This window comes from Chiloscyllium plagiosum, unplaced genomic scaffold (assembly GCF_037043375.1).
Source record: "Chiloscyllium plagiosum isolate Xiang-an unplaced genomic scaffold, Cpla_swu_hap1 HiC_scaffold_25, whole genome shotgun sequence".
In the NCBI taxonomy this organism is placed as follows: domain Eukaryota; kingdom Metazoa; phylum Chordata; class Chondrichthyes; order Orectolobiformes; family Hemiscylliidae; genus Chiloscyllium; species Chiloscyllium plagiosum.
In genome coordinates, this window is record NW_028270163.1 from 34312994 (window position 1) to 34329319 (window position 16326).

At 44.4% G+C, this 16326-nt stretch overlaps 1 protein-coding gene across 5 annotated transcripts in view; it reads right to left on the bottom strand.

Annotated features, from left to right (window-relative positions):
• lrrc45 (leucine rich repeat containing 45) overlaps positions 1-16326 on the bottom strand; it is a 98638-nt gene that overhangs the window by 35363 nt on the left and 46949 nt on the right. For all 5 annotated transcript variants that reach the window (XM_088000603.1, XM_088000601.1, XM_088000606.1 and 2 more), the window contains one exon: positions 4608-4700. In XM_088000603.1, coding sequence (XP_087856729.1) covers positions 4608-4700 — 93 coding nt within the window. The remainder of the gene's footprint in view (positions 1-4607; positions 4701-16326) is intronic.

The window sequence follows — 16326 nt, forward strand, 5'->3', positions numbered from 1 at the left end:
TCACACTGCAAATTTTTGCTATAAATTCTGTGTTACGATCGAGCCCTCCACAATCACCTGATGAAGGAGCGTCGCTCCGAAAGCTAGTGTGCTTCCAATTAAACCTGTTGGACTATAACCTGGTGTTGTGTGATTTTTAACTTTGTACATCATCAACAACATCCTTACTGGCATTAATTTCGCAAAAAAGGAGAACAATAATAGACTCCCATTCCAAATGTCACAGTGGAACGAACAGTTAATGGAGAACTGCAGACCAGCATCTACAGGAAATCAACACAGACCAGATACTTAACTACAGAAGCAATCATCCCAACACCCACAAACAGAGCTGCATCAATATAATATTCAAGAGTTAACTTGCTTTGCTGACCTGCAGGAAATTGGATGTCCCGAGGCTGGGGTGTGATGCCTGATTTACAGATAGATTGTAAGAAATTACATTATCATCTCCTATTATTCATGAGCCACTTACATGGCCATTTCCTTGCCATTCAAAAGCCTATTTATATTTTCATCTCCTATTCAGAAATCAATAAGAACATTACAGTTGGAATTTGACTATTCCCTGTAAAAAATATTTACTGGCCCCACCCCCCATCTTTTCCTTCGCTACATTGATGACTGTATCGGCGCGACCTCGTGCTCCCACGAGGAGGTTGAACAGTTCATCCACTACACTAACACCTTCCACCCCGACCTCAAATTCACCTGGACAGTCTCGGACTCCTCCCTCCCCTTCCTAGACCTTTCTGTTTCTATCTCAGGCGACCGAATCAACACGGACATCTACTACAAACCAACCGACTCCCACAGCTACCTGGACTACACCTCCTCCCATCCTGCCCCCTGTAAAAACGCCATCCCATTCTCCCAATTCCTTCGTCTCCGCCGCATCTGCTCCCAGGAGGACCAGTTCAAAATACGTACAACACAGATGGCCTCCTTCTTCAAGGACCGCAATTTCCCCCCCGACGTGTTCGACGGTGCCCTCCACCGCATCTCCTCCACTTCCCGCTCCTCCGCCCTTGAGCCCCGCCCCTCCAACCGCCACCAGGACAGAACCCCACTGGTCCTCACCTACCACCCCACCAATCTCCATGTACAGCGCATCATCCGCCGTCACTTCCCGCCACCTCCAAACAGACCCCAGCACCAAGGATATATTTCCCTCCCCTCCCCTATCAGCTTTCCGTAGAGACCACTCCCTCCGCGACTCCCTTGTCAGATCCACACCCCCCACCGACCCAACCTCCACTCCCGGCACCTTCCCTTGCAACCGCAGGAGGTGCAACACTTGCGCCCACACCTCCCCCCTCACTTCTCTCCAAGGCCCCAAAGGAAACTTCCATATCCGCCACAGATTCACCTGCACCTCCACCCACATCATCTACTGCATCCGCTGCAGCCGGTGTGGCCTCCTCTATATTGGGGAGACAGGCCGCCTACTTGCGGAGCGATTCAGAGAGCACCTCTGGGCCACCCGGACGAACCAACCCAACCAACCTGTAGCACAGCATTTCAACTCCCCCTCCCACTCCACCGAGGATATGCAGGTCATTGGACTCATCCACCGCCAAACCACAACAACCCGACGGTCGGAGGAGGAGCGTCTTATCTTCCGACTGGGAACCCTCCAACTGCAGGGGATGAACTTGGACTTCACCAGTTTCTTCATCCCCCCTCCCCCCACCTTGTCTCAGCCGGATCCCTCCAGCCCGGCACCGCCTTCCTGACCTGCAGTCTTCTTCTTGACCTCTCCGCCTCCATCCTACTCCGACCTATCACCCTCACCTTGACCTCTTTCCACCTATCACATTTCCAACGCCCCTCCTCCAAGTCCCTCCTCCCTACCTTTTATCTTCTCCTGCTGAACACTCTCTGCTCATTCCTGAGGAAGGGCCTGTGCCCGAAACGTCGAATCTCCTGTTCCCTGGATGCTGCCTGACCTGCTGTGCTGTTCCAGCAATAAAGTTTCAACTTTGATCTCCAGCATCTGCAGACCTCACTTTCTCCCCTAAAAAATATTCACACCAGATCTGACCATTAAGGAATGATTTGCATTACATTGTTTCTGGAGACTGTTTGCTTTGTTCAGGGAGAGCTTCCCTGGACAGGCCTTGCAAGCATGACGAGGCATGTTCAGAGTTTCTCCAAAGCTTGTATTGTATTATGCTTAATAAAATTTTGCTTGTTCACAGAAGTTGGTGTTGCATCAAGTGTGTAAGAATCTCGGGAAAAAAAAACTTAACATCAGGACATTATTTAAATGGGCTACATCACATTGCAGGAACTATGGGCAGCAGAAGAAAAATACCTGTGCAGCGTATTCAAGAACAACAGGTACCCAATAAACATAGTCCAACAATCCTTAAACAACAAGCTCAAGCAAGTAGACAGCATTCCCAGAAGCTCTAGCCACACTCCATACAAAGACATCTCGGAGGTGACTACTCCAGCCCCTTGGCATCATGGTAGCCCACAAAGCTACACTGGAGCAGCTACTGATGAACCTGAAGAACCCTACACAAACAACGAGCAAAACGAATGCCATTTACAAAATACCATACAAGGACTGTAACATACACTACATCGGACAGACAGGCAGAAAACTAGCCACCAGGACACACGAACATCAACCAGCCACCAAAGGACATGACCCAATATCACTAGTATCCTTACATAAAGACAAAGAAGGGCACCACTTCGACTGGGCCAGCATATCCATCCTAGGACAGGCTAAACAGAGAAACTCATGGAGTTCCTAGAGACCTGGCATTCAACCATAACTCCATCAAGAAACACATCGATTTGGACCCCATTTACCAACCTCTGAGAAAATACCGGAAATGATATCACCCACCTTAACAGACCAAGACACATAACTAAAATGGGGGACAGAACACCAGCGCTTCACTGGAGGCTCACTGATGATGTTCCGAGCATGGTGATGAAACATCTGAAAACAAACCTGCCAGCTCAGTGAGCAAACTTACAACCTGAAAAGGTCTCTCTTCTCTAGCATAGTGCTTGTTCATCGCAAAACAGAGGATTATTACTCTTAAAAAACTGAGTTTGTAATTCATCAGAATGAAAATGAGAACTTTGTTGATCAATTAGTAAAATTAATAATGCGTAGTTATTTTGCAGACATTTCAAATATTGTTTGCGTGTATTAACAGGTGTTAATTAATTAGCTGAATGAGCTTGTAGATTTGGATCTAAAGTTGCTATCTTGTGCGTGAACATTGGCAATCAGATTCAGCCTACCTAGAAATCAGAGCCAGCAAGAGAAAATATCAGCCAGTGGCATATGACAAATGGTATAACATTAATACAGTGATAAATTTGACATCTGAGAATCATTAGCACTGTATTCATAGCAAGGAATCACGATTAATTGGAAAAGAAAGTCTCAATGAGCAGATTTTGTTTCAAGCTATTCGACTAAGTGGAAGAGCCTCTCCAAATTATAATGTGGTATTTACATTCTTAACCATTAGTCCAATGGTCTTCATTAACTATCATTCAACAGCACCTACAATCAAACCCCACCCCAACAGCATTCCACAGAGACCTTTCCCTCCTTGACTCCGCCAACAACCCACACCACCCACCAAGCCACTCTCCACTCCCAGAACCTTCCCTTGCCATCACACTTACCCCCTCACTTCCATCCAAGGCCCCAAAGGATCCTTCCACATCTGGCAGAGATTTTCCTACACATCCAAACATTTCTTCTACTGTATCTATTGCTCTCAATTTGGTCTTCTCTGCACTGGGGAGACAGTAAGTCAATTCGCAGAACATTTCAGAGAATATTTCTGGGACATATGCACCTAACAATGCCACTGCCTTGTGGCGGACCATTTCAACTCCCCATCCCACTCTGCAAGGGACAAGCAAGACCTGGGCCGCCTCCACCACCAAATCTTAGCCACCCAACGCCTGGACGAAGAACACCTCATCTTCCACCTTGGGACCCTCCAATTACACAGCATCAATGTCGATTTCACCAGTTTCCTTATCTTCCCTCTCCCCACCTCATCCCAGATCCAACTCAGCACCACCCTCTTGAACTGTCCCACTTGTTCACCTTCCTTCCCACCCTATCACCATCACCTCACCTACCTACCGCCTTCCCCCCTCCCCCCATATCTCTGAAGGGCTTATGCCAAAAATGTCAATTCTCCTGCTCCTCAGATTCTGCCTGACCTGCTTGTTTTTCTAGTGCCACACTTTTCAACTTTGATCTCCAGCATCCACAGTCCTGACTTTCTCCTACCATTCAATGGCAGCTTTGTACTGTAAACAGATCCTTTCGGAACTGGTTGGAGACTTTCAATCTCATTTCAATCATGATTCCTTATTTACTTTACAAGTTGTAATCTGTGCCTATATGTTCAATTTGGCAAATCAAATACAAGACATTGCACCATTATGAATTATTGGGTAGAAATAAACGACAAGAAAGACTGATATGAATTTATATAGTAGCTTTCAGGACATTTCAATTAAATACATTTGAATGGTGCAATGTTTTAAAATAGAAGTTAGTATTTATTCTACTTGTTTCATATTTTACCATGTAACAGTTGCTCACTCACTGTTTCTAGTTGAATTCGAATGTTTTCAAGTTTCTGAATTCTGTCTTGTAAACACTGCTCATTCTCTTGTATCTGTAAATTCATGTGATCCACCTGAAAGAGAAGCAAGATATAAAATATATAGAATGCTGAATGTTCTCAAATTTCAAATATATTCATGTAGGTTCTAACTGCCATATTTATCATAAAGGAGCGACTGTATGTTACATTTCTGAATAAATTAGTAACAAGTCTTGTCTCTGTAAAACACTGTAATCCAGGGCACTTTCATCTTTAGTGAGATTGCAGAATGAAACATCAGGTTACAAGACTCAAGACTACTTCAAAGCTGCAACTGGCTTTTGACAGCAGCAAGGTGCCTTCAAATGTGAACAAGGAGCAGTAGGTCTTTGACCTCCCAGAAGCCTGCTTTGCCAAACTATAAACTAGATTTCTGCCTATCGCAGATAACCATTTAACCCTTTGCTTCGCAAGAATCTATTCACCTCTGCTTTAAAGAAAACAAACTTTTCCTTCTGTTGGTGAGTACAGCTTAATCATCTGAGGCCTTATTCTTGGTACAAGTGCAGCCAGTATAACCACCAGTCAACCACTCACCCGCACCTCCAGTTTTACTCAGAGGACATAAAGTCTGAGGCATTAAAGTGGGATCATATCTTGAAAAATTTTGGTAGCACCATTGCAACCACTTTAGTCTGGAATAATGGGACCAAACATTTAATAGATTTTTGAATTTTCAGGATTACAGAATGATGCTGGAATGCCTGCTTACATATCTGAGAACTACAAAACACCACCAATATGAATATTTACCTAAAGCATAAAACAGTGGTAAAATATTATAACGCTGTTAGAAACTTTTCAAATTATCCTTCTACTCTTTTCTCCAGCTTTCTGCTTGTATTGTGCTAAAACAATGCCACCAATAGTTTGCTCAAAACATTTATGTACTGACAGTGATTCACGTGTGGAATGAACTTTGAGGATGTGGTGGGTATGGATACAATTACAATGTTTAAAAGACATTCAGATAAATACATGAATAGGAGAAGTTTGGAGGGATATGGACCAGGAGCAAGCAGGTGAGACTAGCTTAGTTTGGAATTATGGTTGGCAGAAACTGGTTAGACCATCAGGTCTGTTTCCATGCTATATGACTCTATAACTGGTTCTGTAGATTTCTATAATCTATTTCCAATAGATTTCCATTTAAGAGATGGCCCTACCATTTAGCTAAATAGAAACTAAGAACAGATCTCAAAGCTGGGCATCTACAAGCTGCTGCAATTCAGCATCAGAAGCAGAATTGCATTCATCAACCTGTTTTTTTATTCATTTAGGGGCCATAGGCTTTGTTGGCTGGGCCAACATTTATTGCCCATCCGTAGTTGTCCTTGAGATGGCAGTGGTGAGCTGCCTTCTTAAACTGCTGCAGTTCATTTTGTGCAGGTACACCCAGTATCGAAGAGGGAGTTCCAAAATATTGATTCAGCAACAATTACAGAACAGCAATATATCTCAAAAAGTCAGAATGGTGATTTGGTTGGAGAGGAAATGCAGATTGTGGTGTTCCCATGTGTCTGCTGTCCTTCTAGATTGTAGTAGTAATGAATTTTGAAGGTACTATTTAAACAGCCTCGATGAATTTCTGGTACGCTCTGTTCCTACTGTGTGTCACTAGAGGAGGGAGTGAATGTTTCGAGGATGTGATGCCAATCAAGCAGGCTGTTTTGTTCTGGGTGGGGTCAAGCTTGAGAGTTGTTCATGCTGCAATCATCTGGACAAGTGAGGAGTATTCCACCACACTCCTTTATGTGGCACGTTGTAAATGGTGGACAGGCTTTGGGCAGTCAGGAGGTGAGTTACCCACTGTAGGATTCTTCATCTCTTATCTTCTCAGTTCAGTTCCTGGTAAATGGCAACCCCAGGATACTGATAATGTAAGATTCAGTGATAGCAATGCCATTGAATGTCAAAGGTGATAATTAGATTCTTTCTTGTTGGAGATGGTCATTGCCTCGCACTTTGGCACAAATATTACTTGTCCCTTGTTAGAGCTGAAAATGTGCTGCTGGAAAAGCGCAGCAGGTCAGGCAGCATCCAAGGAACAGGAGAATCGACATTTCGGGCATAAGCCCTTCTTCACGTCCCTTGTTAGCACAGGCCTAGATAATATCCAAGTCTTACTGCAACCTGTAACCTCTTAACCTGGGCATATTCCTCATTCTACAAATCACCATCAAACCAAGGGAGCAATGCTGCAGAATGCAGGAGGGCATGCCAACAGTAGCAAAACGTCGTGCCAAAAAAGCAATAACCCAAAAGCAGACTCAGCGTGCAATAAAAAAACTAAGCAATTTTGCACTATAAGGATCAGAGCAAAGCTGTTGTGACCTGGCAGAACTATTTATGAATCATGGAGGACAATTAACAGAATGAGATAGTTCCACAACTATTTCCATTTTCAGTCAGGTGAGAACCCAGAACATTGGTGCAAAAGACCAGGCTGGAGCATTTATAACCATCTTCAGCAGAAGTGCCATTGGAAGTGCCCACCTCACCTCCTCCTAAGGTCCCCAGCATCCCAGTGCTGATAAATTTGACTCACTTTACATCATACAAAAAGAAAGGGCCAAAAGCACTGCAAAAACAAAGGGCTCTGACAAATAGTGCCAAAAACATGCTCATGAACCTAGTCAAGCTGTTGCAGTAAAGCTACTGCACTGGTATCTTCCCATATGGAAAATTGTTATGTCCTGTTCACAAAACAGAATAAATCCAACTTGGCCAGTTACACTCCATTGGTCTACTAATGATCATCAGTTAAGTGACAGAATATATCACCTACAGCGATATTAGGCAGCAATTAAACAACAAAAACCTGTTCATTTACTCAGTTTAATTCTAGCAGGTTCTAGCAGAACCACTTGGCTCCACACATCATTAGAAGCTTGCCCAGACAAGGGCCAAAGGAGATGAACTCAAGAGGGTATGAGAAACTGACTGTCCTTGAAATCAAGACAGCGTATGACTTGAGTGCCACATCAAGGAGTCCTAGCAAAATTGAAGGTACTGTGCTGGGAATCTATGTGAAACCTCTCCAATGCTTAGAGTCACATTAAGCACAACAGGAAGATGGTATGGTTGTGAAAGACCAATTATCTCAGTCTCGAGACAGTTTCATTAGAGTTCCTCAGGTTAGTGCCTTAGGTCCAAGCATTTTCAGTTGCTTCATCAATTATGTTCCCTTCATCATTCGGTCAGAATTGGGCATAATCGCTGATAATAGCACGATGTTCAGCACCATTTGTGATTCATCAAAAGTGAAACAGTCCACGTACAAGCTGCCATTAAGTATTTGTGAAGGAACTGAACATTCAGTGCTAATGGAGTGCCAATCAGGTGGGTTGCTTTTCCTCAGTGGTACTGAACTTCTTGAATACTGAAGTTGCATTCATCCAGGCAAGTTGAGAGCATTGCACATCTGAGTTGTGCCTTGTACATGGTGGACTGGTTTTGGGGAGACAGGTGTTGAGTTGCTCATTCAAACGTCCCAGCCTCTGAACTGCTTGTGCAGCCATAGTGTTCATTTTCTGGTCAATGGTAATTGATAGTGGTGGTTTCAGCAATAGTGATGCAATGAATATCATGGGGGGGTAGCTAGATTCCCTTGTTTTGAGATGGTCATTGCTTAGCCTTGTGTGGCATTCGCACCACACAAATGCCAGGCAATGACCATCTCCAATAGGAAACAGACATCTATGAGGAGCTGTGGACCATTAACAGCTGAGTCATCACAGAATAGAATCATGGAATCCCTACAGCGTGGAAGCAGGCCATTCAGTCCATCGAGTCCACACCGATTCTCCAGACTCACCCATCCCCCTCTCACCCTCATCCCACACCCTATCCTTGCAACACTGCATTTACCACAATTAACCCACCGAGGCTGCATATCCCTGGACACTATGGACAATTTCAAATTCCAAAGATGTGCAGGTCAGGTGGATTGGCACTGTGGAAAGAAACCAGAGCACCCCATGCAGTCACAGAGAATACATGCAAACTCCACACAGACAGTTGACTGAGATTCAAGATGGCAGCGATTCAGTAGGTCTGAGTCTGCAGAGCCCAATTCTCAGTCAAAGTGGGGTGCCCACCTTCACCTCACCTGTTAAATCACTCAAAATAGCTTTTGCCCAGCACTCTTGGCCATGTTGCATCATATTTTAACAGTTTGGTGCTTTTTTAAAAACGACTAAGGGCAAAATCTCTCTCAGTTCGCAACAGGCAGGGACCCCTCCCCCACCCTTCCCGCAGCAGCAGGGATGTCCATGATCGCCTCGGGGGACTTAGCTGCAGAGGCAAGCCTGATCTTGGAGATCGTCAAACTCCAGGAGAAGATCGATGCGTCCATCGAGGAGGCCCGGTCCAGGTGGGAGTCGATCTCGGTCATACTGCAGAAGCATGACTGAGAGACCGAAAAACTTGGGCAGCATGTCGGAGGGGCGGAACATGGGCCTCGGAGACTGCTGCTGAGTCATCCGTGGGTCAGGTCCGGGCTCTGGAGCGACGAGTCCGGACCCTGGAGGAGCGCATTGACGACCTTGAAAATCGAGGTTGTCAGAAAAATATCTGGTTGCTGGGTCTGCCTGAACGGGAGGAGGAGGAAGGCCAGCTCATGGATTTCTTGGAGCAATGGCCCCCACAACTATTGAAATCGGAGTCGGAGCTGGACCGGGTGCGGGTGGAGTGGGCCCACAGCGGGTGGAGTACTGTGCGTAGGCCCGGGTTGGACCAGCGCCCCCACCCGGTTCTAGTCCGACTTCAATGTTACAGGGAAAAAACAAATGCTGCTAGAGGCTTCCAGAGTCTTGGGGAAGGATCCCCATGCCATGATGTACAAGGGCTCCAAAATAATGTTGTTTCAGGACTTTTCTCCGCTCGTGGTCCGCAAGAGGAGGGCATTCGATGAGGCGAAGAAGCGTCTGAGAAACTTAAATATTCAATACTCTATGCGATATCCGGCAACGCTGCGCTTCAGTCATGTATATAACTTTGGATCACCGGAGAAAGTAAAAGAATTCCCGGATGCTTTCAAACAGACTGCAGGACTTGAACTGTATGGAGAACGACTTTATTTTGCCCCCCCTTTTGCTTATCCTTCTTCCTTTTTCCATCTCTTGCCCATCTTTCCCTTGGTAGTGGGCACCCCACTTTGCCTGAGTCTTGGGCTCTGCAGACTCAGACCTACTGGGTCGCTGCCATCTTGAATCTCGGTCAACTGTCTATGTGGAGTTTGCATGTGTTCTCTGTGACTGCGTGGGGTGCTCTGGTTTCTTCCCACAGTGCCAATCCACCTGACCTGCACATCTTTGGAATGGCTTGTTCTTTATTCTTTCTTTGATCTCCTATCTATAGCTCGTGCGGCTTATTTGATTTTTGGGGGATGTTGTTGAGTGGTGTTTTCTTTCTTTTTTTCTTATTTAGTTGCCTAATACTTTCTGGGATTGTAATTTCGTAATTTTATATGTTTTTTTTCTTGTGTTGTTTTATTAAGCATATCTAGGAGAGAGTGGGGTGGGGGGGGGTTACCCGCTTTTAACTCCTGTTTGATAAGATACTGGAATTTATTTACTCCATTTTGTAATGCCTGGGCTGAGGGCAGGGCCCTTGCTGGGAGAGGTTATCAGGGGGTTATTGGAAGATAGTAGTGACCCGAGAAGCAAGGGGGAAAGTCTCCTTTCAAATATGTTTTGTGTTATTTTTGCTTAGGAGGAGTTCTTAATTGTGTTGATTTAACTGTTCTTTTATGTGTGAATTTTGTTTGGTCTTTACTCAATGTCTTTTGGGTGAGGTTCTTCCTCCTGGGGCTCTCGGGCCTGCTTGGACGATCATGGCTAGCCATTCGTTTAGGTGGTGCACCTGGAATGTTAAGGGGAGTCATTCGCTAATCAAAAGGAAAAATATATCAAGTCTTAAAAAAAAAGGTTGATGTAGCTCTTTTACAGGAGACACATCTACTTGATAAGGAGCACTCGAAGCTGCAACACGGTGGGTTTGGCCAGGTGTTCTTTTCATCTTTCATCTCAAACGTAGGGGAGTAGCCATTCTTATTCGGAAGAATCTTCCCTTCCACATGTTAAGCCAGATAAAAGATGATTCTGGACGGTATATATTGATCAAAGACCTAATATACGGATAGGAATACGGGATTTTGAATCTTTATTGTCCCCCGGCACACCCTTTTAAATGTGTAACGGAAGCGTTCTCTAAGTTGATGGCTTTCGGGGTTCCCCCCCTTTCAATTATAGGGGAAGATTTTAATTGTATTATTGACCCAGAGACAGACAGGATAACTAGGAGCACTGTGGGCATATCTCGGAGATCTACGCAACTGGTGGATCTGAACAAGGAGCTGGGGCTAGATGATGTTGGAGGTGTCTCCATTCCCAGGGTAGAGACTTTACTTTCTATTCTAACCCACACAAGTGCCATACCAGAATTGATATGTTTTTTGTCCTCTCAACCCTTTTGAATTTGATACTGTCTTGTAAAATAGGTAATATAACTATTTCTGATCATGCCGCAGTATACATTAGACTAGTGATGATGGGATAGGTCCCTGACATTGGCGTATGGATCCTTTCTTATTGAAGGATAGCAAGTTTATAAAGTATTTTTCGCAGGAATTTAAACCTTCTGGGATATCAACTCATGTACAGCCAGTGACCCTTTGATGAGGTGGGAGGCTTGGTCATCTCATATTCTGCGATCCGGAATAGTCAAAAGGGAGAGCAACAGCGTCTGCTCGAGGCTTGCCTGAAAGCAGCTGAAACTGCGTATGTTGATGGGCCCTCCATTACTAAGCTACACAGGATCACAGCCCTTAGGGCAGCCTTGAATACTGCACTTACCCAAACAGCAAAGAGGGAAATACAATTTGCGAAGCAGAGATTATTTGAATATGGTGACAAGCCTGGCAGGTATCTAGCATACCTTGCCAGAAAAAAAAAGGCTCTCCAAGCTATTACGTCCATTAGACAGAGTGCTGGTACCCTGATTTGTGACTGTAAAAAGATCAATACCTTTAGAAAGTTGTATTTTGAATTGTATAAGTCGCAGGACTGTGAGGATAGAACTAGGAAGATGGAGTCTTTCTTTAAAAATCTGGCCCTTCTGGGCCTAACCTTGGAGCAGGTGTCGCTCTTGAATGGCCCCTTGACAACCCAGGAAGTACAGGACGTGGTAAGGCAGCTTCAGAGTGGCAAAGTGCCTGGGCCAGACGGATTCCAGGCTGAGTTTTATAAAGAATTTATAGGGGAACTGGCCGGGCCACTCATAAATATATACAAAAGTCAGGGCTGCCTCCCGCCTTCATTGAGAGAAGCAAATATTTCTCTCATTCACAAGAAGGGAAACGCCCCAGAAGATTGCTCTTCATATAGACCCATATCCCTGTTAAATGTGGATTTTAAAATTCTCTCAAAAATGTTAGCATTAAGACTGGAGAGGGTTTTACCAATCATTATAAAAGAGGACCAGACAGGGTTTATAAAGGGTTGCAGGTCAATTAATAATATTAGAAGGGTCTTAAATATGATACAAGCTTGTCAGCAGGGAGCAATAACTGTGTTTAGTTGTCTCCCTAGATGCAGAGAAGGCATTTGATTGGGTAGAATGGCCATATCTTTTTTATACGCTGGAATGGTTTGGTGTTGGAGAGGTCTGTACTAAATGGGTTTCAGTATTATATAATAATCCAAAAGCAGCGGTGATCACTAACAATTTAAGTTCAGATAGCTTTAGCGTTGGCAGAGGCTGTCGCCAGGGATATCCTCGCTCACCATTATTATTCACGCTAGTGATTGAACCACTAACGGAAGCTATATGAACTGACCCTAATATAATGGCTCCAACGGTTGGATCGGGCAAGCACAAAATTGGTCTCTATGCGGATGGTGTCCTCCTTTTCTTAAGTGATCCTTTGACATCTGTGCCCCGCTTAATTCAAGTGGTCAATCTATTTGGTATGTTTTCAGGTTACAAAATCAATTTTGTAAATCGGAGGCCATGCCGTTGGGAGGCCTTGCCAGTAATATCCAATTTTCTGGACGGATCTTGTTTTCCCTTTCGGTGGTCACTAGAAGGTTTTCTGTACTTAGGTATTTTTATTACTCCAGTATTTGGTCACCTGGGAAGATCTCCCAATATCCTGGCTAGGCAGAGTAGCTTTAGTTAAGATGAATATTCTACCTCGTCTTCTATATCCTAATAGAATGCTCCCCTTGATGTTGCCGAGACAGGCGTAGTGTAAGCTTTATGGTTGGCTCGGCTTCTTTATTTGGAATCATAGACGGCGCCTTATTTTTTAGATTAGATTAGGCCCTTTGGCCCAATGAGTCCGCAACGACCCTCTGAAGAGTAACCCACCCAGACCTATTTCCCTCTGACTAATGCAGCTAGCACTATGGGCAATTTAGCATGGCCAATTCACCTGACCTGCACATCTTTGGACTGTGTGAGAAAACCGGAGCACCCGGAGGAAACCCATGCAGACACGGGGAGAATGTGCAAACTCCACGCAGACAGTTGCCCGAGGCTGGAATCGAACCTGGGACCCTGGTGCTGTGAGGCAGCAGTGCTAACCACTGAGCCACCATGCTGCCCAAATTAGAAAAGCTGCAGCTTCCACAAGTAAGGGGAAGACTGGACTTTCCAGATTTCAGGAGGTACCAATTGAGCTCCCTATTATCTTATGTAGCTGACTGGGTCTCTTGTGACCCACAATCAATCTGGTTAGATATTGAGGCCTCCCAAGCAAAATTTCCCATCATCATTGTATTTATGGACAAGATGAGAATTATTACGGACTATTGTAAAAACCCTATTGTACTAAATATAATCAAAGCCTGGAGGATAATGCGACAGGATGACAGCAAAAAACCTCCCCCATAGTGGGAACATTGGGATTCTGGCCAGGGCTGACCGATGCTACATTCAAAATTTGGGAGTCCAGAGGTATCTCCTGTTTGGGAGACCTGTTCGATGGGGAGGTCATGATGTCCTTTGAGCAGCTGCGCCAGAAGTTTGGACTGCCTAGCAAGGATCTCTTTTGGTATTTTCAAATATGAGACTTTATACAAAAGAAGACCACACTGATAGTCAATCCTTATAAATTGGATAGGGAAAGGAGAGTGCTTTGGCCGATGAGGCCGCTCTCGGTCAGTACTCTTTATCACTCATTATGCAATAAGGTATCGAAGGACATGGAACGGATATATAAAACCTGGAATTATGGTTGGAAATCTCTTTAGAAATGTGGGAGGATGTCTGGGAAAATGCCAGGAAGATCTCTATCTGTAACAAAACTCAGGCTACTCAATTAAAGATACTCGCAAAGAACGACTCGCAAAGTTCAAGGCAGGAGCATCCCCATTGTGTCCTAAATGCAAAATTGAAGTTGGCTCTTTCACGCATTGTCTGTGGACATGCCATAAAATCCGTAGGTATTGGGACAGAGTAGCAAATGCCTTGACAGAGATTTTGGGTACGGAGATTGGATCGGATCCAATGTCCCTACTTTTGGGCTCTCCAAATTTTCCCTTTCAGGACGTATACGGGAGGAAATTATTTATTATCCTTTCCTTTTGTGCGAGGAAAAATATTTTAGTGAATTGGGTATCCGAAGGTCCCCCAGGACTATTAAACTGGCACAGGATAGTCAGGGAATATATCCCCCCTTGACATCGAATATGGTGAACCAAAAAAAATGGAATTATTTTATAAAATGTGGCAGCCCTTTTTGAACTACATCGACACAGATATTTCGGCCATATAGTCCAGGGCTTTTGCTTAGCCGTGGTAATGGTTCTGGCTGGTTCAGGGGTCCCTGGGTGGAAGAATCCTGTATAAATACAGGTTTTATTATGACTTGATATAAATCTATTTTGAGCACGTATCTAGTTATTTAATTACTTTGTTGTTTACTGTTAGTAATATATGGTATCCTGTTTTATGGTTTGGTTGTTTGTAGAATAGATTAGTAGTTTGTGTTTTTAATTTAATTTATATTGGTGTTGTTATTATATTATAAAGTGGAATACACTAGTTTGTATTATTTTTGTAATTTTGTAAAAAATCTTTTAAAATTTTCTTTTTTAAATAAAAATATCTATAAAAAGAAGACAATTCACAGAGACTGGAATCGAACCAGAGTCCCTGAAGCTGTGAGTCCACAGCACCGACCACTGAATCACCATGCTACCCTAATAGGATTCCTGAAGAAGGCCTTAAACCCGAAACGTCGATTCTCCTGTTCCTTGGATGCTGCCGGACCTGCTGCGCTTTTCCAGCAACACATTTTCATGCTACCCTAATACTCTAACACAATCTATAACCTCATGATATGGCACATCCCTCACTCAAACATTACCATCAAGGCAAGGGATCATTACTGGTTCAATGCAGAGTTCAGGAGGGCATGTCAAGAGCAGCACCAGGCATACCCAACAATAAAGTGGCAACCTGGTGAAGCTACCAAACAGGGCAACTTATATGGGCAGCACGGTGGCACAGTGGTTAGCACTGCTGCCTCACAGCGCCAGAGACCTGGGTTCAATTCCCGCCTCAGGCGACTGACTGTGTGGAGTTTGCACGTTCTCCCCATGTCTGCGTGGGTATCCTCCGGGTGCTCCGGTTTCCTCCCACAGTCCAAAGATGTGCAGGTTGGGTGAATTGGCCAGAGCTAAATTGCCCATAGTGTTAGATGAAGGGGTAAATATAGGGGAATGGGTCTGGGTGAGTTACGCTTCGGCGGGTCAGTGTGGACTTGTTGGGCCGAAGGGCCTGTTTCCACACTGTAAGTAATCTAATCTGTAAGTAATCTAATCTTATATACCAAACGAAAAAGCAGCAAGAAATAGATAGAAATAAACTATCGCACAACCAACAGATCAGATCTAAATTCTCCGTCCTGCCACATCCAATTGTGAAAGTTGGTGGACAGTTAAATAATTCACAGGAGGCTGCACAAATATCCACATCCTTGCTGCAACAGCCAGCACAACAGTGTAAAAGATGAGGCTGAAGCATTCACAACAATCTTCAGCCAGATGTACCAAGTGGATTATCCACCTTGGCTTCCTCCAGGTGTTCCCCAACATCACAGATGCCAGTTTTCAGCCAATTCAGTTCACTCCATATGATACCAAGAAAGCTTTTGAGGCACTGGATAATGCAAAGGCTATGGGCCTTGACAACATTCCAGCAATAGTACCGAAGACTTGTGCCTGTAGTAAGCTGTTCCAACACTGGCATCGATCCAACAATTTATAAAATTGCCCAGGTATGTCCTATATCAAAAGTGCAGGACAGATTCAACCAAAGCTGTAATGAGGTCAGGAGCTGTGTGGGTCTGGCAGAACCCAAACTGGGCATCACTGAGTAGGTTGTTCCTAAGCAGATGTTGCTTGATAGCACTGTTAGTGTCAGCTTCCATCACTTTACTGATGATTAACACCAATTAACACCCCACCAGTCTACTTTTTATCATCAGTAAAGTGATGGAAGGTGTCATTAACAGTGCTATCACGCAGCATCTGCTTAGCAACAACCTACTCAGCGATGCCCAGTTGGGTTCTGCCAGCTCCTGACCTAATCACAGCTTTTGATTTAAACATGGACAAAAGAGCTGAATTCGTTGAGGTGAGAGTCACAG